The 22,311-nt window shown below is 46.4% G+C and overlaps 1 protein-coding gene across 1 annotated transcript; it reads right to left on the reverse strand.

Annotated features, from left to right (window-relative positions):
• Window positions 1-3,727: 3,727 nt before the first annotated feature.
• LOC133962683 (plexin-A2-like) lies at window positions 3,728-21,145 on the reverse strand. The gene is made up of 4 exons (XM_062398199.1): window positions 20,953-21,145; window positions 8,131-9,474; window positions 5,480-5,662; window positions 3,728-3,763 (listed from the first exon to the last, which is right to left on the reverse strand). The coding sequence occupies exons 2-4, from the start codon at window positions 9,352-9,354 to the stop codon at window positions 3,728-3,730; spliced, it is 1,443 nt and encodes a 480-aa protein (XP_062254183.1). The 5' UTR covers window positions 9,355-9,474; window positions 20,953-21,145.
• Between the last annotated feature and the right edge of the window lie 1,166 nt (window positions 21,146-22,311).

Genomic DNA, 22,311 nt, shown 5'->3' on the forward strand with positions numbered 1-22,311 from the left:
GTCGTCGGGAAAATCAGGAAGTTTGACACCTTCTACGCGCCTTTCTTAACACCATCCACTCTTTCAGCTGCACTAAGACATCTTATAGTGATCTGCTCTGGGGACTTTTCCCCCTCAGGTCCGGCTCCCTTCATGCAGTTTGGAAAATCCTTTCAATTTAGCCTTTCAAACACACCTATTCAGCCAGGGCCCCTCCCCTCCTCTGAAAGTCTTTTCTAATGATTTCAATCACAGAATCTCCCCCTTAGAAACCATCCGAGTCATTTAGCCATGCGCTGGAGAATCTCCCCACCCGGCCGGCTCCCAATAGGCCATAAGGAATCCACTATTTGCACATGAGAGTATTTGACCAAAGGCTTTACTTCCCAGCTTAACATTTTCGACAGCTTCCCGAGGAACATGGCTCCTGAGTCACAGCAGCCACTGAGGCAACGTGACGGTCTGAGTATCTCATTCAAAACTGCGTCCGTCTTCATAAGCATCCAGCATATGATATCTACCAGCACTGAGAGAGTTATTGCACAAAAGTACAGGAATCGGAGGCTTTTTCTAAAAGAGCAGTGTTGAGGCAGCTCGAACGTGCGATGCTTCATTTAAAGAACAGTCTGCTCTCTGCTCTCCCGTCTGTCTAGAGCATCGTCTGCCTCAGGTGAAGTCCTCTGGCACAGATTAAGAGATTAATCACACACTTTAAAATAGCGCACTGGCTTCTATCTGGCATCTATGACATCATTGATTTTTTTTTCCCTCTGAATCGAGAAACTCAGGAAACACAACATGCAGGAGCGTCTCGGTGTGGAGTTGCACCATCTTCTAAATATACTCACGATGTCAGAGACGCCTCATGTTTCTCTGTCGTCCCTTTTTCTTTTTTTCCAGCATCACTGTGTTCTGCAGAAACATTTCCTCGGAAGATCCATTCCACTCAACACCTGTGATGTGTTTAACGTCGCCACAGGCTAAGCAAAGGTATGATGTCATTCCACAGTGTGATTGCTGCACATTTACATGTTACAGTAGAACAGAGATAGAGAATCGTATATATGTCCTTGAAGAGGAATGGGACCTAAAAGATATGGTGATGATGTTTGTTATCTGTTCTTTTTGGAATTGGCTCAGGAAAATGTATTGATCAGCAGATAATAATAATCAAATTAAGGTACAATAGTGATTTATAGTCTTTTTTAGATTTATAATTTTCATGTTGATTTTGAGATTTAATAAACGGCCATTAAGCGTAAAGTATATCAAAGGTTTACTGACTCCCTATGACCCTGGGCACCATCTTAGATTAGCATATAGTGACCATCTGGTTGTTCTTATTTTTATTACAGTGTGGGATGATTGTTATTGGGCCCCTCAGCGGTACTGGTAGACGCACAATTAGTTCTAAGCTGTTTTCAGACATGTCCTGCGGAGGGTCCCCGGAGAATTGGGTCCAGATTTTCTCCTCAGTTTGTCTTTCACACATGCACGACGCAGAGCGAGGTTCTCTGAGGGGATCCCTAGTAACATCCTGCCCTTTCTATTCCGATATTCTTTCATTTCACTACAAGAAGTAATAGCTCAGCAACCACCTCTCTGCAGGTTGTAGGATGAGGCTGAGGGAGGCTTGAGAATAATTCTGATTTGATTTGATCGGCGTTGATGAATCAGTTTATTCAGTCCATGTTGAGAATTCAGTATTAAAGATGAATATGTAACTCAGATGAATTTAAATCAACTCTCCTCCAACCTCCTTTGAGGATTTATTGACCTTCTACGACATTTTGATTATTTTTTCAATAATACCCACGTCATGTATATTAAACATGTTGTGTTTGTGGAGAATAGACCAACATGAAAAATGCATGTTGTGTATCTCAGGCTGGGCTCAGTGGCTTCTTGAGCTCAAGGACACGTGAGCAGAACCAGATAGCATGAATCTCCACTGAAGATCCCTGTAGCAGGAAATGGTTTGAACCCTGACGTGACGGCACTGACTGAAATGCTAATCCTGCCCTCGGCGGCTCCCACTAGAATTGTAGTAGTTGCTAACAAATTGAAACTATGCCATCGATGCCACTGGAAGTTGTGCGTGTCTGCGCCTCCCGCCTTGAGACAGGAATAGATTTGAATAAGGATCAGTGAGAGATAATCACTTTTACCTGGATTCACCTCATTAGCGTGCATCGTGCAACGTGCAGAAGCCCCGCTTGCATTCAGAGCTGCACACAGGGTCACATTACTACTCTCAAATACACCACCTACAGCAGGAGAACGGCCGCAGACGGTGATGGAAGCGTCTGCCTAATCAAGGGACGTTGATGGACACTTCCATATGGAGCCTGGGCGGCGGGGCCGTCGGTTATCCCCGTGACCTTTCACCCCGGCTACATCCTTCCTGTGGCAGGCTTGACCTTTGCAATGGCCCTGCTGCTGGAATGATCCATTGATGGCATTTATTGTCATGCCCCATTCCCACTCCGCTGTCCATTTGGGGGTGATGGAATAGGATTGGAGTGGTGACCCTGTGCTCCGCGGAGGCTCCTGGGAGTCTGAGTCACCGTCGCATGTTCACTCAGTGTAATGACAAACTCTGGCCTTAAGACACTCAGCACTTAACACGGTTATGACGGATACCTCACTCTGCTCACTACAGCCATTCCATATTTCCTGAGCACATAGACAACACATTATATTCCTCTGTGGTTTTCTCGGTCCAGCTTTTCTTATTCTGTCTCTCTTTGTTTTTTATTGTTTAATGTCTCTGTCGCTCGACCCGAGTAGCTGTTGTTCTGCTATTTTCTCCCCTCGGTCAATCTCCTGTCTTTCCCTCACACTGTTTCTCCTTCTGTCAGGCTATCTTGTCATTCTTCCCCCGGTGGCTCATCCGATGAAAGAGCTGCACTGATGCTATCACCTCTGCCAAACCGGATGTGTTTGTGTGTTTGTGTGTTTGTGTGTTTGTGTGTTTGTGTGTTTGTGTGTTAAGTGTCAGACAGCATTCTCCTCATAAACCGACGCCCGCAGGCTAATGTCACAACAGTCAGCTGCACGCTGTCTGACTGTGCAGTATAAAAGAGCCCTCGGTGCTACCGAGTCAGTCCAGTGCGATCAGACACTGACCCTTATAGGACGGTGAATATAATGTATCACTACAGTACGTTGTCGTGAGGAAGCATGACAGACCATGAACTGAATCCACTTCATGAACCTCTCTGATATAGAGGTCATGTTATTTCTGCGGGTCTTGTGTAAAAGGAGCAGATGCCTGTTTCCTGCACGTCGGTTTAGGAACAGAGATTAAGGAGAAAGGCGCTCGGTCCAGCCAAGCTCCAACAGTCCACTTAAATTGAATCAAGCTCAACACTCATAGAAACCAGCCTAAATATGTCTGATGTTTTTAACCAAGATCCACGAATGACTGCCTGAGAAATCGATGAGAAACAAGTGATTTAAAAAAACTCCTGGATCTTCCCTCCTTTGTCTGAATCTGTGGTATAAATTAATGGCTTCTGTCTTGGCCCATTCTTCTATAAAGACTGGCGAAAAATCTGTTCAGCAGATTTATCTTAATCCTTAAAACAAACAAACCAGCGAACCCCCCCCCCCCCCCCCCATCCACCAACACTATGTCTGGCTGAATGAGTTAAACCAAACAAACCCCAGACGACGCAACGTGAGTCCTGAATCTGCCTGATGTATTCTGAACAATTCTGAACCTGAACTTTAAATAACACACCTTTCACGCCTTAAACTCCATGTCACGTAAATTCACCATCTGTCCAGGAGGAATACACCACAGAGATTCATCATCCGAAGCAGTTTTCTGTGTCTTTAATCCATTAACACTAATTAACGCCATAATCTGCCCAATTAACGACCCAATTAGCATAACTGGTTAAGTATAATATATCACGATGGCTGTGGCGGGACTTTATGCCGCGGAACAAAGGTGCACTGGGCTCTCAGGCGGGGAAAAAATGAAACGATGTAAATGTCCATCCGTGGCTACTTGAGCCTAAACTGAAGCACTTGTCATGTCCCTTCAGCTCCGTTGTATTAGTTGAAAGAAACACGACATTATGCAGCTCCACTGCCTCTAAAGTCCTCCTGCTGGATTTCCATTCGAGTGGCTTTCAGCATTACAGAGCACTAAAATGACCACTTCTCTGATTCCGAACGTCATGGCTGAGGACATGAGGTGAATTTGTACATGTTTATACAAACTTGTGGTTTCCTTTTTGTATCCAGTGCGTTGATACACGTGTATCTGGAGTATCCTCATGACGCACAAGAAAACACAAAGACTGTTATTATAATTTACTCGGCTCACAGATCTAACTTGTGTTTTCCTCGTTTCACAGGCTATTCGATTTCCAAAGTTATTTTTTGGATTCTATCTGATGTTTTGTAATTTTCTTTTGCCTGGTTCTCTTAAGACATACAGCTCTCAAGTTGAATTTAAACATATAATGTTATACTTCGTTAAAATGCCTTCAAACGACCCACGGGTCAACACCCAGAGAAATCCACAATTTGATTCAAGGTAAACTGACATTTCATGTTGCTCGCTGTGGCTTTGTCCATCTTAACACAACTCCCATGATCCTATGCTTCTTCACAATGTCGTCAAACTAGGTATTTTGTTATTGTCTTGATTGAGGGACCCCTAGTGGCCAAAGTTACATGTTATGCATTTAAGAGTCTTGAGTCTACCCTAAGTTTTCCTACCTGGAGATATTCCACATTTTCAATTTCAACAAATCCAATTAATTGACTATAAACAAACTAATGCATTTATACTATTAATATTGCCTCTGTGGCCAGTGCCTGATCCAGTTTGTTCCTCTGTGCCACACACGTACAAAGTCTATTAAAAACACATCAATAACCCATTGTTGCACCGGGTGACACATCCCTTCATTACAACGAACATGGGTCCTGTAGTTTATTTTGAGTCGGTCCCATATGAGTCTGTTCTGCTGCCTCACTCTAGGTTTATACAGGACAATACCAAATCTGCAGCTGGAAATAGGCCACAACAAATGTTCAGGGCTCAGCTGTTTTCAGAAGCTACTTGATCCATATAAAAATAAACTTTGGCCTGTTTTTAAATCGTATTGTCTTCAGTAAGAACAAGGAAAGAAGAATTTACATCTTTATATATATATATACCTATACTGTATATGTCAAATTTATAAACATTCATTCACTCACTAACTTCTGGTACAACCATAAGAAGTAATGTTGGGTTAGATCTCTATCCCGACGATAGTTACACATGCAGATAAAAGGTGCTGGGAATCGAACCACCAAACCATTTCAGCTTAGTGGGTGACCCGCTCTACCTCATGAGCCACAACCGCCAATTTGTCATCAAAGAGCCTGGCTGCATCTGAGAGTTATCAACTCATCAAAATCAACCAGACATTCCCTGAGTGTATTATCATGAAAACAGGTTAAAGGCCGTGAAGTGTCGGTGCCCTGTCCTCACCTTCTTCAGTCGTCCACTTCTGGTGCCCAGGAAGACCACACTGTGTCCATTGTAGTTGTAGGAGGTGACGGAGGTCAGCCTGTCCCTGCTCTCGGTGAAGACTGTCTGACCCGACACCAGCTGAGAACCCCCCAGGGGCTGGTTTATATCCAGGCCACAGAAGTGATCATCGATGGGAACAGGCTGCATGGAGAGAGAGAGAAATAGGGGGGGGGGGGGGGTTGAAGATGGATAGAGTGTCAGGAGTATGTAGGCAGATTGTTTAAGAGACAAATGTTGGGAGGAAATCCGGAGAATAGGTGAAAACCAGGAGGGGTAGAAAAGGTGAGAGAGTGAAAGGAAGGACCAGTGAAGATGACAGAGATCAGGAGGGGAGATGAGGGTAACGGGGGGGGGGAGCAGGAGCCGGAAAAGAAAATGACTGCGATCACTGTAGACACATGCAAATATAAGAAGAGAATTCAAACTGACTTCTGCTAAGGCCTAACATGCATTAAGTGCACAGTCTTCAGGGGTAGAAAACGGTTACCTCCAAAGGGTTCGGTCCGCTGCGTTTATCAACAAGCCTCGGAGCGCTCGCATCTTGCGGAGCCGACTAATTGCTGATGGCTAACACGAGAGACGCTGTGTGTTTTGTGGCCGTTTCTGTGATTTTTTTCTTTTTCAGATCGCTTGATCCGACATCATAGAAACACGCAGCACAAGAGATGTCAGGTTTTGATAAGGCAATCAAAGGGAGCCGCGTGCTAAGCAGTCCTCTCACATCTGCCGAAACGCACCTCAAACCTTTGCTAATTGTCAGTCACTCAGTGTGTAGATCTGCCTTTTTCAGGGCAGCTAATTTCTTGTTTCACTCGCTGCACTTCCCATGCACATTTTTTGCCTCACGGTGCTTTTACTGCTATCAAGTGGCGCTCCTGAGCTTCACTGAATGTGATCAGTGAAGTGATCTCAGCGTAAACAAACCTCGTATCTCACCAGTGCCCTGCTCTTTCTGGTGCCTGACCTCCAGTCTTGTTAGAAGAAAAACATCCGTGAAATCTGTTGTTGGGTTTTTTTTCAGTCCACAAAACTGCTGAATTTTTCATGTCACATTTAAGATAACCCCTGGAAAGGAGCATCCGAAACTGTTACCTGCATTTTAGTGCTGAAATAGTATCATTTTTAATCTTAGGGAAGCCGTGTGGGTTTGTCGCTCAGTTGTCCGGTGCATTTCTCAACAACCGCCTTAAATCTTTCAGTCGTTGTCTCCAGTGGATAAACCCTTGTGAGCCTAGTGATACCCTGACCGGATATTCATAGTGTTGTGAGGATGAATCATACGTCGCTTTCAGACTGGACTTTCTCCTAAAGTATTCCAGCAGCTCTGTATGCTAGAATCCAAATTTACTCTGGACATTGTCTGGAGCTTTTCCTGCCGGGCCCTCCAGTAAAATACAGAAGAATATACGGCAGGAAACTTCCCAGCGAGTGGGGGATGTTAATGATCGACTAACAGGCGATGGACACAAAAAAAATTGAAAACAAAATCAATACTAATATCCCAGAATGAAAGAGCACCCATACACGTAGAAGATGAAGATGAAGATGTCCAATTAGAAAGACATCCTGATTGTAACTCCAAGATCTTAGAACACCTAATCTCCTTCATCGTTCTTCATAAGTTTGAGGCAAACTCCAGAAAATGTTTATGTCTGAAAACGTCTAAGATTACTTAAGATATTTTTGTGTTGTGTCTTGATACCTGCTCCTCATCAGCATGTTTGCATTGTCAGTGTGAGCATTGGTATTTAGCTTAAAGCTTCACAGAGCCTGTAGACTCAAGGCTTTGATGCAGCCGAGTAAACATTTTGCTGTTGAACTGTCAAACTCAGTAATTAATCATTTAACCAAAGAATGACATCTTAACAAAACCGAGCCATAGCTTATCATTTTGTAATTTTAGATATAAAGCTGTTCGGTTAACTCTGCTGCGAGAGTTAATTATTGAATTATCATGTATATCTCTCCTCCCTCAGTTGCCATCATGAATAAAATTACATCTTCCAACATGCTGGAACGAACGTACATGTCGGGAACCACCAAAGCGGTGGATGTGATGAATATCATTGTTTTCGTGGTTCGCTTTCAACTCGTTTCCATGAAAGCCGCTCATTAAGCAGAATTATAGCTTTCACAAAGGCTGCCGACTTGGACATTTAGAAGAAAGCCCTTTTTCTCAGGATCAAGAACAGGTCTCAGAGGGCTCGAATACTGCTGACAGCCCTTGAGAGCACAAGGAAGGAGATGGGGAGAAATGGTGGAGGGGGTCAGTGCCCAAACCCCTGAATGGAATCAAAGCTCCACACTTTTCTGATTAGCATTGTGGAATTAATCTCCTCCAGCTCTCCTGCTCTCGTGGGATCCTGAGAACCCGAATGGTGACATCAGCACAGTGATGGCTCTCTGCCTATCAGCTTTTTAGGCTCCAGAGCATTTCACAGAGGAGGAGACTCAAAGAGCCTGTTCCAGAGCCGCTCACCACAATGTGGGTTTGTGAGTTTGTCTAAACATGTGTGGATGTGAATGTCCACAACTCTGTGACCAGAATTAGAGGGTGAACAACATGATGTTATGAGCGTCGCTCTCTGTCTGTGTTTCTCTCGACCTACCGCCTTGGTGCACTGCACGTCCTTTCCCAGCAGCCAGTGCAGCTCCAGGTTTCCTTCTCCCTGGTAGCAGGACTGCAGCCGCTCCTTGATGCGTGTGTTGATGTCTTGGATTGTGAAGACGCAGAGGGCGGAGTCATCCGGAGGGTCGTGGTACTGCTTCTGTCCCTTGGAGAACACCGCAAAGACCACGTCCTCCTGAACACTGATGTTGAGCGACCTTGCCAGGACCCTGCCGGGCTTGGTCAGGTACGCGGCCTGAAGCAGGCGGTACTCCTCGCCTCTGTGTACGCACCCCACAGGAAGTGACACGTAGGAGTGGAACCTCTTGTCACCTTTGCAGAGGCGGATGATGCGAGAGGTGTAAAACAGGTCGCCAGGGGAGCTGCCTGCAGGCATCCCGTTCTCCGGGGTCTCCGGCTGGACGGTCATGAAGTAGACGAAGCCGCCGCTAGCGAAGCCATAGATGTAGTAAATATCAAAGTGGGGGACGAGTGCCAGTGTGTCCGAGGGGATTTTTATCAGCGATGAAACAAAGTCAGTGTGGAGCTCGTAGTCCAGCATGGCCGAGGACTCCGGGTCACGAGGGAGCTTGCGGCTGGAGATGGTCGGGAAGTAGTCCTGTTTGCCTCCGACAGCCGTGCCGATGTACAGAGTGGCGTCCTGACCCTGCGAGGGCACGACCACCCCGTACATCGTCCCCGTCTGGTTGTCACTGGACAGGTAGTGTTCCTTCTTATGTGTGGGCTCCACGAGGATGAACAAGTCGTCCAGCCTCATCAGCTTGCAGACGCCCTGGTAGAGGCTGCCACAAGCCAGCAGTCGGTTGTGAGAGTAGTCGATGAGCAGCAGTTTGTTCACGTTGTCCGTGGAGGCCAAAGGCTCCGAGCAGGGCTGCACAATCAGAGGAGGATAACACGCTTTGTTGTCGTACTCCGGCCCCGTGTCATGGGACACCAGGAGGGTGAGATTAGACGACAGCTTGTAGATTCGGTTTACGGCTCCGATGTACAGAGCCCCAGTGGACTGATGCACAGTCAGGTGGTTCAGCGACCATTCCCTCCTCTCTGATTGGAAGGTATTCAGAGTCTGTCCAACCGTCGTCTTTTGATTTACTGAGATCAGAGTCAATAGCCACAGTGCCAGGGGCCACAACATGACCTTTGGAGGGCCGTGACCTTTAGTGGGGCCGCAGTAAGTCCATCCTTTATCCAAGCACGTCCCCATTCCCAAACAAACAGAGCTCACACCAAACCTCCTGGGAATCGTGTAGCAGCGAGGAGCGGGATTACGCTGGAAAAGATGAGCTGAGGTGCAGTGTTCTCCGTAAGGGATCTTCACATCATTCTGAAAGAGAGAAAGAGAGACATTTGTTTTAAACTGGAAAGATCCTTGAGTCTGTTCAGCGTGGAGGTTTACGTTCAGGGTGTCATTAGACAAAAATCCTTGTTTCCCCCTCGATCTCTGCTTCGTCAGAGATGCTTACTTGTTTCTTTGATGAGACATCAAAGAAACAAGTCAGCATTTGTTCAAACTGTCTCCTCGTATGTAGTAGCCTGAGAGATGGTCCAATATCCCCCTTATCGACAGGGGGGCTCATTATATCTGCCTGTCTGCGAGAGAGAACTAAGTGTGGCCTATTACAGGAACAAAAGCAGTGACACATTGTAGCCGTGCTCTCCCTCTGTTTGGGTGCCTAATTAAATGATCCAAATGTATTCATTATGTCCATATTTTGGGCTCCCTGTTTTCCTCTCTCCCCTCTGCCTTGTTCGTTTAAATGGTTGAATCCGAGAGGAATTAATCACTCTCCACCGAAGCCGACATTCCTAAATTAATCAGGCTTTTTCCAGGGACGGCAGGGAGTCGTTAGAGATTTAGCGCCGGGCAGAATCCACGCTCACACTTCCGTGTTTAATTTCATTAACATATTTTATGTAGATATTTCCAGGGGATGGGGGGGGGGGGGCTAAACAATGTCTCTCAAATACATGATGGACTGGAGGATGGATGGGTTGGATGCATGGCAAAGGATGTGTGGTGCATTTACAGCTTTTGTGTCCCTTGTCATCACCGTTGTGAGATCAATGTTTTCGTCTGATACAAGGTGTTTCTACCTGGAAATAAAGACGGACGACAACAGAAGCATTGTGTTAAGAAGGCCTCACATGCGTTCTCACTGCACCGAGGTCCGTTAATGGAGTAATAAAACTGCCTGCATAGGAGGACAGACCATAAATTATGACGCCAACATCATCCTGGATCCTGTGTGCGTGCCGCTGGGAGCTTCTCCAATCTGCCTCCCAGAGGTTGTTTCCATCTCCCCTTTGTCCTCAACTGTGCCAGAAGCTCCTTCACACTCTTTTAATGATATTTAAAAAATAGAAAAATAAATAGTATTCCAGTCAAATGTCTCAAAATGGCCTTTCATGGATTCGCTGCCAAACGCAAGACGACTTTAGCTCAAAGGCAACTGGATTTTTGTCTGGAGCTAAAGCCAACAGAGTGTTTAGTCAGTGAGACTTCCTGGTGTAAGTAAAGGTTAAATGAAGACAGCCATGTCAGAGCCTAACGCCGGGGTCATGAAGCGGTGGGTGCTCCCTGCTGGCTCGCTGACAGGACGTCCGGCTGGTTTGAGCCGGAGCCAGGGATGAAGCGGATGGACTGACACTGAGCCGGCTGGGTCGACTCCAGCTCCCACTCCAGCGTCTCCCGTCCATCTGTCCCCACCGCACTCACACCACTCACACCGGGGGAGAAGTCGCTCGAGTGTCTCGACCTACTCTGCTCAATTTGGCCGACTCAGTGTGTGAGCAACTCCCCCGGTCATTGGACACCGAAGAGTAATATGTTTCACACACTGTTTCTCTGCGTCTGAATCTGAATTCACCTTTCTTCATTTACAACCAACAAACACTCCTGCTCTCCGACATGAATCAATCTCAGGGATGCTCAGATTTAAACTGTCTGTATCTGTCTCTGCCGTTAATGTTGGATGAAAGCTTCTTCATTTTTTTTTCTTGAATGGACACAGACAAATCTGTTTGCTTTTATTAGTTCGCTGAAAGCTGAGATTTGGCAGAACACGTTGGATCTAATGGATTCTGTATTTTGGGCGAAACGAGGTCCAGTAAATTCCTCCTGAAAATCCCTCAAATCATCTGCTCTGCAGGCTGATGAGTTCCCTGAACCAGTCTCTGTGTCTCGGCGTTGCCACAATTTTCATTCATTTGTCCTTTTCATGTGGAATATGAAGATGAAAAGGGTTTTCAGACATTTCAGAAATGCTTTCAGAGGAAGCAGTGACATCTGAAAGCTCCGACGGCTTCTGGGTGAACTGAAATATAAATTATTTGCGTTAATCACACGCTTGTTGTTAAATAAAACAAATAGATGAAATTACGGGTCAGTGGGAACCTGTACTCTGGGGGAGCGCAAACCTTTTCTCCTCAGCTTCTTGATGCAGAATGTTTTCGTGTGGATTAGATGCAAGTTGACAGAGTTGTTTAAAAGGGGGCGTGTTAGACCACAGAAATCTGACTCAACCCTTTGTGCGTTTTTTCGTGCTGTCACAAAAAGAAGTAGAGAAGTGAAATTTCTGTTGGTTAAATCAACCCGGTCTGTCATTCCTGAAATAACACAGCCTGTTTCCAGGTGACGTGCTCCGGTGTATTTTGCATTGTGGTCTCGTCACAACCTGCAGCTCTGTCCTGTTCCCGACTGGAAATGATAAATAGGACGGGGCACTTGAGGTGCAGCAGCAAATAGCAGAACAAATGATATTTGGGGAGGCAGGCTTGAGTCTGGTATGACCTTAAACAACAGACACCGGCAGTGCCACCCAGAGGTTAATTCAGTGCTGAGAGTCTCCAGTCGAACCCTCGGAGGAATTACAAAAAGCGAGGGAGAACAACAAGGAGAGGAAATAGGAAGTGCTGGTGGCAAACGGCGCCGGGCGAACATGCAGGCGAGCAGCAGCAGCAGCCTCGATCTTTCATTCATTTCTGTTCTGCCGGCTTTGGTCACGTCTAAGGCGTGCAGTCATGCTGCTCAGTGTTTACCCTGGATTATAGAGACAGCTCTTCGCCCTGCACAGTCCTCCCCGCTGAATTCTCCGCCTCGCCACTCAGACACGCTCCAGCCAAGACATGACTCATTCACACTCGCGCACAGGAACACGGTTTGCCGGGGCCTCTGGGGACACCAATCACAATCGCGGCGCGCAGACGATGGGAGAAACCGGCCTCTTGTGCTGCACAGACTCGACCCCTTGACCTGGATCGCGATCAGTGGAACCAAATCCATCCCATGGGTTCAGCTGTTATTGGGGTGAAGTGCTGTCAAAGTGACTGCAGAGCCCTGTTAGCCCATGATTCATGGGACAGAAGGTTTTTTTGTTTTTTTTTACATCTCTGTTTGGTTTGACCCATCTGCCATCAGAGATTATCTGAATTGTACATATGGGGATATTTCTATTTTAAACTGTCCATGCATCACTGTCTCTGTTGACTCGACTTTGATTGTGCGGAGCTCTGCAAAACATCTTCTTATGGTAAATTTAACACATTTTAGAAAAGACTAATGAGCACTCTTGGTATTTTGGGATTATTTGCACATCTTGTGGTTCAGAGATGACTTCACACGAATGGGTTCATGATAAACCCAGTGGATAATAAAAAAAAATATATATATTTTAATTAAAACTATCTGTATTCTGGAAATTTTCTGGATATTATATTTTCTAACAGCACAAAGACGACCTCGTAATAGAAAGATGGAAGATTTGGCACAAACATCACAGATCATGGAGTGTTCAACTTCAACTTGTTTGTGTTTTGGATTATAGATTCATATTCAAGTTCTCAGTCGGCAGACGATCTTTCTAAATGTCAGAAGAAGAGTCTCTGTTCTCACACTTAGTCGACAGAAGTTGTCATTGTCGTCCACGTCAGAGGTGATAAAAAACTTTGTGTGATTTTCTTATTTTTTTCTGGTGGCCTAGATTTATAGAAAAGCAATAACGCTGTCAGACAGTGGGGTTGGGAAGGTGAAGTACAATAGTCATAACAGCATCTGTCCTCATAATTACAAGCACAGACAAGTGTGTTTTTTGACACGGCTGCTAATGGAAGTTAATAAAGTTCCTCCTCTGGGGTGATTTCAGATTCGTTGAGGGAGCTTTTGGCTGAAGCTCTCCTTCCCGCTCTCCTGTACGTTTTTATTAGCACTCACAGCGTGTACACTCCCAGGGCCTGATGGGATACTTTAGTCTGGGGGGGTTTCTGCAAATCTACACGGATGAGTCAACGTTTGGGGGGGAGGGCCAGCATTGTAGGCATTACAGATGAATGAGCTCGGAGGGCGCCAGCCTCAACAGAACTTGACTTCCAAATGAATAAATGAAGGCAATTAGTAGAACTGTTTACAATGTTGTGGAGACAGAAGTAGGTCAAACGTGGCAGAGACGGGGGGGAGGAGGGGCCCGGCGAGCCAGAGCCAGGGGCTGTCGCTGGTACCTACAGTGATGAGTCGGGGAATTAGGACATGAAAATGCCGACTTTATTAACGATGACTTTTAAGTGAATGTCATATCGGATCTCAAGGGAGTGGTGTGGGGTTTATTAGTAAAAGCAACATTTTATAATCAGTCCAGCGTGTTTTATCTGTGGCTGCGTTGTGGAGGGGCAGCCCGGGGGGCCGAGGGGCCCCCGCCCTCAGACACAAAACGTGGGCCTCTGAGGGCACGATGTGCAGCATGGATGCTCCTTCTGCACACACCCACAGGATATCAGTGGAGTTCTGCGACAACTGGCCTGTGATTCCTTTTCATCATTATGTTCTACAGTGTGAATTCAAATAGCAGTGCATCCTCCGGGCAACTCCCTCCGTCAGGGAGAAACAATCTTACATATGTTTGGATAAATGAGACAATTTCTTTCATATGAGTACGCTCCTCTGGAATGATCCATGTGTGTGTCGGTATGGTTTCATATTAACAGAAACAAACCTTAATAGCTTTTTTTACCCCCATTCTTGCTGTTTGGTTTATTGGTCAGTGCAGATATTGAAGCCTTTAGGACTCTCCAGCCAGCCACTAATTTTGACGGCGGAGTAGCAGAGGCCGCCTGCAGGGAACGGTGACACGGCACGATGTCATCGCAGCACGCTCTGCTCCTAATAACTGCAGGACACTGAGAGGGACCCTGGGCAGAGGGAAATGTGACATAGGGGACCGATTCCAACACGTCGCCACAACACAGCCAGCAGCCTCCTCCGCAGCGCATGCCATTATCTCAGGGCAGATGCATTATACATGCAGATACAGAACCATATATCTGAAATTGCTGTTAAGAGCAGGGCCCAGATGAAGGGCACTGCTGCCACAGTCAGATTTAACCATGCATGGCGTTCTCCTCCCATCCCTCTCCACAGCTCTGTCTGCTCGTCCATAAATCTCATTGTCGGTCCTCCCCGCTTAATGGTGACCTCAAGCAGGCTCCCCCTCAACCAGCCGAAGCCCTCATGTTGCATATATGATGAGCACAGAGAGGGAGAGTCAAAGTGACCCCCAGCACCGTGATGAAAACCCATGCAGCTCGAGTGCAATAGAGGGTCTTCTATAATTCAGCAGCCGCAGAAGAAGACAGAGCGAGCTGCGTTTTCTTCGGAGCCACACAGAAAGTGCACGAGAGCTGCAGCGGCCGCCCGGCGCCCCTCGTCGTTAACGTCACTTAAGAACAAGGCATAAACAGAGGAGCCCCACTGTGGCACAGAGTGATCCGTGGACAGTGCAGCTGGAAAGAATAGAGAATCAGGTTTGTGAAACGTGAGCTCTCATCTCAAGCCTTGGGACGAGCAGAGAACACCTCTCCAGTTGTGCCTTTTCGTACCAAGGAGCCTCTCTCAGCCTTCAGACTAACAGCCTGCTATTCAGTCTCTATTGCTGTAATTTCACTGTGTGCTGCCATCTTCTGAGTGTCTGTCATCTTTTTTTCTTCTTCATTTGAGCTGACATTGCTCTTTGTGGAGAAGAAAGCTATATTTCTGCTCCCACTGATTCAGTTACAGATGTGCAGGGCTGTATTGCTTTTGCATGCATAAATCATGGGAGACCTGACAGAGAAAATGCATAGCATTTGGCAGACACTATAGAACCAAGCAAGTGTACGAATGAAAAGAATAATCAAACACAGTGAAGCAGAGGATCCACGTGAGGCTGTAATTGCACATATGTCCGTATTTCCCACACCACTGCTCACAGAAATCAAAGAACCCTGCTCCAAAGAAGCATGTTCTCGTCTGACTCCCTCTTTGCCCATATGGCTTCGTGGGATGGAGGACGCCAAGGTTGGAGGTAGCTGGCATGAATAATTACGATCAAAGAAATTACGGTGCAAAAGGAGCAGCTGCTGCATCCACTGCTGACAAATCACTGTGAGCGAGAGGAGACGCCGACTGGCGACGGGCGAGGGGGAGAGGAACAGGAAAGAGGAGGAGAGACGGCGCATGTTCCACGATACAACAACTTTCCCTCTAAGTATCCGCGGCTCCAAAACCCATTTCACATTTAATCCGCAGTGCAGATAAGGCCTTTGGTGGCCATTCACCCAAAAGCTGTGCAAATACAAGCATCTGCCCAGATTATCTCAGTCCGCCTCCACGGTCGGGCGCAGCGTGGCCCTAATTCTAACCTATACTCTGAAACTCGATCCCTCTTCCTAAGTCTCTGATTGTGATTTGGGGTAAATGCCTTGAAATGTCCACAATGCTCAGAAATAGAAATAGCCTGGTTAAAAGGAACGGTACCCCTGTGGGCCGGAGGTCTATCAGGACTGCAAACACAGGTGAATTTCTTCAAATAGAAATTCACTGGAAGGCAAATGGGACAAAAAGTAGCTCCTACAGGTTTAAGACATATCAGGAAAAATCTACAGTGAATGGGACTTGATCCTCAAATTAAAATCGAATTCTCCAAACTCTATTAAATAGCGTCCCAGGTGGTTTGCGGCTGCCAGGGGCGGAACGCGTCGGCAGTGTCAGATGTAGTCCAGGTGCTGTGGGCTCGTTGGAGGAAGAACCTGATGGGAACCATTTTGCAGATGTTCCCACTGAGCAGCGACACTGAGGGGGAACTGATGGCTCGTATTTGGAAGACGAGCCTACGAGCAGCTCGTTCCGCAGATGTTTGCTGAGTTGTTTACATTTCTGCTTTGTGAAAATGTATATGTTGGGTGATTATAACTTCCAGGTGATGGAGGCAGGGGTATGGATTCCACCTTTTCCATCTGTTCAGTTGTTTGCTGGGTGGTTGACAAACACAGGAGTATAGATCTCTGGTATTTTACTGTGAAATACCACATTTTACTCGAAGGTTGTAGTTAAATAAACACCACAGAATGTATATAGAGTCATGGATCGTCACAGTAAAGCGCCTGCTTTGTCCCTTAGCAGCATTTTTCATGGACAGTGGTTGCTACTCTCTCTGTAGTGCCAAGTCAAAAGGGAAAAGCAATTATAAAGATTTCTCTTATCTATTAAGTTGAAATTGCATAAACCCAACAGTCTTTAAAAAGCCTCTGTGCTCAAATTCAGCGTTTTGGGGAAGCTAAGAGTCTTAATGGCTGAATGTGATGGTTTGTGAAGGGAACTACTGGTTTTATTATCCTCTGAAGATTCCACCTCCTTCACCTACTCACATGCCATGAAGTAAGTATGAATCTTTCATTTTCCACAGATGAAAATTGGTTTGACTTAGAGGCGCTTGCTGAAATTGAGGGAAAGAGTTTTTTAAGCGATGAGATAGATTCGCCCTCACTCCACCGCATTAAGAAGGATTTCCATCCATGTTTTATAACAAATTACATGACCAGCATTTTCATTTCTCTTTCAAATTGTCCCACGATTCCAATCTTTTACATCATGAGATGCATGAAATTGATCGACACCAATACCCAGAGGGTGACCAGGTTAATGGGTAGCCTTCATAGACCACAAATACAGATGAACGATGCGTCGCCACTTCCTCCCACCCACCGTCCAGAAATTAAGATTAAATACCCCTGATACCTACACTGCCATCTTTAACATTTACAGTCGAGGGATGGAGCTGTTGTCCGACCAATCACAAGCCGGTATCTGCTGTCAATCAGGACGTTTCACCATGTTTTTAGAAACCAAACTTACTACAAAAATTAACACTTAAACACACATAAGTTTAAGAACTTCCTAAAATGACAGAGACCAGGGTTCGAATTGCAGGGGAGCTAAGGGGAGTTCGGTTCCCCTGAAAAGGACACGTGCTCTAAACCAATGTTCACTTTAGTGTCACAGATTATATTTTAATATACGTACATTAAGATTACTGAAAAATGTGTTTATGTGTTCACTTATTGCATTTCAGGACATCTGTCTCCACTAATTACTGACTACTACTAAATGACTCCAGTTAACCCGGAGCTTTTTTGGAGGCTGTCATGTCGTCCATCTTTCTCTAAAGATTTTGATTTTGTAGTAAAAAAGGTCCAGTGAGAAACGTGATATCCTGACTCTCCTGATCCATAACATGAGTCCAGCTCTGAAAACACTAAAACCTTTATTTCCCATTTTCAACTCAATAGCATCTGTCTGTAAGCCCCCCCCTGCTGCCTTATAAAAAACTAAGTTGTGAATCACATCCCTGAAGTTTGAAGAACTGTTTCCTCAAATCCCGATGGCATCATCTGGGCTTTTTTCTCAAGCCTCCTCCAGAACCGCAGCTGACACTGTTACGCCTGTTCTCATGAGCTGAGTCGTGATGAAAGCTTCTCTTCGTGTATAAAAACACTTTAGAGGCTCCACGAGAGAAAAAAAAGAAAGTTCTGCAAACTTAAATATGATGTGTCAATACCTTCCCAAGAAAAATCTAAACTTCATATGACGTCCCTCAACTCTGTCAGCTTTTCTCTGGGACCATATGCTGTCTGCCCGGAAGAAAGTCAAGCAAAACACACACATCAGCAAAGTTGTCGCACTGTTTGTATCAACGCCGGTGTGACAATCTGGAGGCGCTGCACCATATTGCAAGACCGCCATCCCTGCATGCTCAGCGCTGCCAAAGCTGCCATCTGGTAGGTGAGCCGCACGCTTTCCACTTGTACCTCTCCTCCCTGTCACTTCTCTCCTCCTCCACCGCCACCTCTCTCTCTCTCTCTCTCTCTCTCTCCTTCCGTCTGTCTGCTCCTATCTTTATTAGTCTCTCTCACTCCCGCCTCCTTTCCATTTCCACCTCTCACTCTCCATTCCACCTCTGCACCGTCCCTATTCTCCACCTTCCTCTCTATACCTGCACCTCCGCCTCCCTCCGGGCCCTGGATCGCATGCTGAAACAAGCCGAAGTGTGAAGATTGAAAGAGGGATGAAGGGGGGGGGGGGGGGGGGGATGAGTTGGGACGGCAGCGTATCGCCAGTGATTGATGATCCGCAGCATTTTGGTCTCTCTTTGTTTCTTCCTCTCTTGTCAGTGTCAGTTTAATTTTGCATTTGTTGTCTCTTTTCTTTCCGCCTATCGTATCTAATGAATGCACTCCGATGCACAGACAAAACCAAATGCTCACACGTACAGGACGACCAGGGCACATGTGTATGAAGATACAGACGTACAGTAGAGGCACACACACACCCACACACACACACACACAGAACACACACACTGGGGGCTCTCCTCCTCCTTCCTCCTCGGGCTGTAGCATCTGAACAGTCGTGTTTAATCAGCGTCTCCGTGGGCAGCCGGGGTAGCGGCTAAGGGGGGGGGGGAGGGGGGTGGCGGTTGGAGATGGGGGGTCTCGGGCTATGGGTATAGTAGCAGAGAGCTGCTGTGCACTCACACACCGTGTAATTGTGTTACATACACTAATTCGCCTGTTGTACTATCACAGCGAGCGCGAGCGGCCCCGGCCCCTGACCCACATCCTGCTCCCTGATATTCAAATGGCCCCAGAATCAACGTCAAGGAATTGAACTGGAAATTGCATCTGTTCCTGATTCCATCCTTTTTTCTTTCTTTCCCATATATATATATATTCACATACAAACAGAACAGCCCATTAATCTCCTGTGAAAGTCTGAGATAGCACCTAAATCACGGCGTGAAAATGTGCCTGAAAATGACAGAGACAGATGTTCTGAATTATTTCACCTACACTGGTTTTTGGAATCGCCTCGAGGATCAAGTGACTCCAAAAATAATGCTGCAAATAAACCTGCAATCACTCTCTATTCAAAGGAATCTTGAAAAAAGGGGAGTAAAAAATATTACACTCAGCAAATAGGATTGTTCAAATCTGCTGGTATTTGATGTTTGCCTCTGAAATATAAGTCACCACCAATGACGCATGGATTTTTTTCTTGTGTCCCTCAAAGCCTTGAAAAAGCAGCTTTTTAAAACCTTGTACACAACTTTTCTTTCTTTAAATCAAAGTTAAGGATCATTCACAGTCTTCAGATTCCATTATACTGATTGTCTTTAAAGCAGTTCCAGGGGAAAGTGACCACAGCTCGGTCTGTTACTGTTACAGAAAACACAGCCGTCATCCAAACAGGTTCTATTGTGTTTGTGTGGCAGCACAAGTATCACAGACGGATATCTTAAAAAGCCTCAGCATGAAAGATCACAATCAATCTGCATATCCACAGACCACAAGGACTAAGATGGAACATATGACTTCTTTTCATTTTGGATGAAGTGACTCTTTAAGAACTGGTTTACTTCAGGGTCTGCTGTGGTTAACCCTCGGCTGCATTACCAACAGAAAACCATCACATAGACAGGAACTGTCACAGCCCTGGACCTCAGCTTCATTTACAGTCAAATGCTGCACAAAAAGAGCCACTGAATTAATGTGGAGATTCATTTAAATTCTATAATTAGCAGGCAAGTGGTTAAGTGCTGGAGCGCCTGACTGGCATGGACGAGAACAGAGAGAAGCCAGCCCATCTCTCTCTCTCTTTCTCCCCCTCTTTCTCTCTATCTCTGTTAGAGGCTTTACCCACTCTGGAGGGGCCAGGAGAATAAAAGCTTGTCCAACTGGCCGGCCAGATAAGCCAGAGCACACAGAGAGAGGAGAGGGCTTCATCTGGTCTGCATGAGTGGTGAGAGGCAGAGAGGGTCCAACACCCTCCAACACCCTGCCTCCAGACCGGAGCTCGAAACAAAGATGCACTCTGTCAGCAGCATTGTTGCAGCTGGCATTGATACAATATGTGTGTGTGTATGTTTGTGTGTGTGCTTTAGTTTCTCCATCTGGGAGCTCCTGCCCAGTCTTATCAGGGTCCCAGTGGCTCCTGCTCTGCCAAGGCTGCTGAGCTTCAGCTGCAGGAGGCAGGAGGCAGCAGCAGCAGAGGACAGACTCTCTCCAGGCTCAGTTCTTCACTCTGCTATTCTCCCGGTGGCCAGTTATCTGGTGGCTGCCACACAGAAAACCCCACATGTGTACAGACTTCTGCAGAAATCTGCACATGCAGGCGAGTGGATTCATCCCACTGATGATGAAATGATTTTTTTGGCACACCTACAGAGCAGCAGCTGCCTGTGGATCAGATTGGCACTGAAGCTGAGGGACGTTTTTTACAGCCGCTCTCTATTCGGCAGCATCTGGACACATCTGCAGGTTGCTGCAGGTGACCAGCAGAGGTGATAACAACACACAAACACCGCAACAAACACCGCCGGTACACCACGGTGCGTAAAGTCTCATCCAACTTTACGCTCATGCTGCACGCTGCCTCTCAGGCGGATGCTGCTGCTGCTGCTGGTGCTTGGCCGCTGCTGTAAAATGATAGTGTGCTCACCTTGAAACAAGAGGAGACTCGTCCAGGAGGAGAAGCAGCAGATCCCGGCTATTCTCTTTTCGCGGTAAGGGAAGGTCCCGCGCGTCTCGGCCAGTCAGTCAGCGGATGCGTGCGGACGCCAGATGCCAGATGCAGCGAGATAAACTGCCGGTTAATTCATCTCTCAGGGCGCTGCAGCCCGTAAAGTCACCCGGACAGCAGTGAGCATCTCCCCCGTCGGCCGCTGAGAAGGAGACGGTGTCAAGTGACCCTCCCGCCTCGTTCAGGGATTGATCATCTTTCTGTAACTGGCTGCCACATAACCTCCCTCCCCTTCTCTCTCTCGCTCTCTCGCTGTCTCTCTCTCTCTCTCCCTTCCTCTATCTCTCTCTCTCACTCAGTATGTGTGTGTGTGTGTGTGTGTGTGTGTGTGTGTGTGGATGCCGGTGATACACATGAAGTCACCCATCAGTTCACTTGCACCTCACGTAGCAGTGTGTGCGCGCTTTTTCAGACCCAACCTCCATCCACCGCGTCATCCCCTTTGGCACAACTTGCGCGCACTGCAATATATTCGATGGGTCCTTTTAAGGAATGAAAGTGTTTGTAGATTTTTATACAATGAGGGAAAATAAACATGAATAATTAATGAGAAATAACCAATACAGTAAGAGAAATATTCTGGACTTTGAAGTGAATTTATATGAATAGAAATGGGACCTGGTCTATTTGTGCTATCAGCTGCTCACAGGATGAAGATGGTGTTAGTGAGCTATTTGTCAAATTGATCTTTATCGTCCTGTGTTAACTGTCCTGCACATGTGCAAATAGAACATACGTGTGGTCTGACCCGTGAATCCTCACATCCTCTGAAACGAATATGATGACGAATTAGGTTTGGAAAAGGTTGTAGAGCTTGATTTTGTCCCTTCGGCCAGTCAGCAAGTAAACAACAACACCAGACCCACCTCTGAATTCATGAATGTTTTATTTCCATCCTGAGTCCAGATGAATGTGCGCAGAAGATTCCTTTGAAACACTGCCATCTATAGGCGGAATCATGCAGCCACACACTGAAGCAGTGGCACAGGGGCTTTGTTAAAGAGATGAAGTCATGTTTGGTTTCTTTCCACCTCAGTTGAAGGATGAAATGTGATTCTGACGGACGTGTAGGAAGTTGCGTTGTCTCATTGTCTTCAGAGGAACAAATGCACAGGCTCCACACAGTCAATGATGTGTCTCTGAAACTCACCACGGCCACAGAAAGTGCTGACATGTTCGAAAGCTGCTTCTACAACACTATGACAGTTTTCTGCAGGTTGACATGGGCGGGTTGGGGGGGTGTACATTGGGTCAATCACCCAGCTGTCTGCTCCTCCC

The sequence above is a fragment of the Platichthys flesus genome, chromosome 2 (genome assembly GCF_949316205.1).
Source record: "Platichthys flesus chromosome 2, fPlaFle2.1, whole genome shotgun sequence".
Taxonomy (NCBI): Eukaryota; Metazoa; Chordata; class Actinopteri; order Pleuronectiformes; family Pleuronectidae; genus Platichthys; species Platichthys flesus.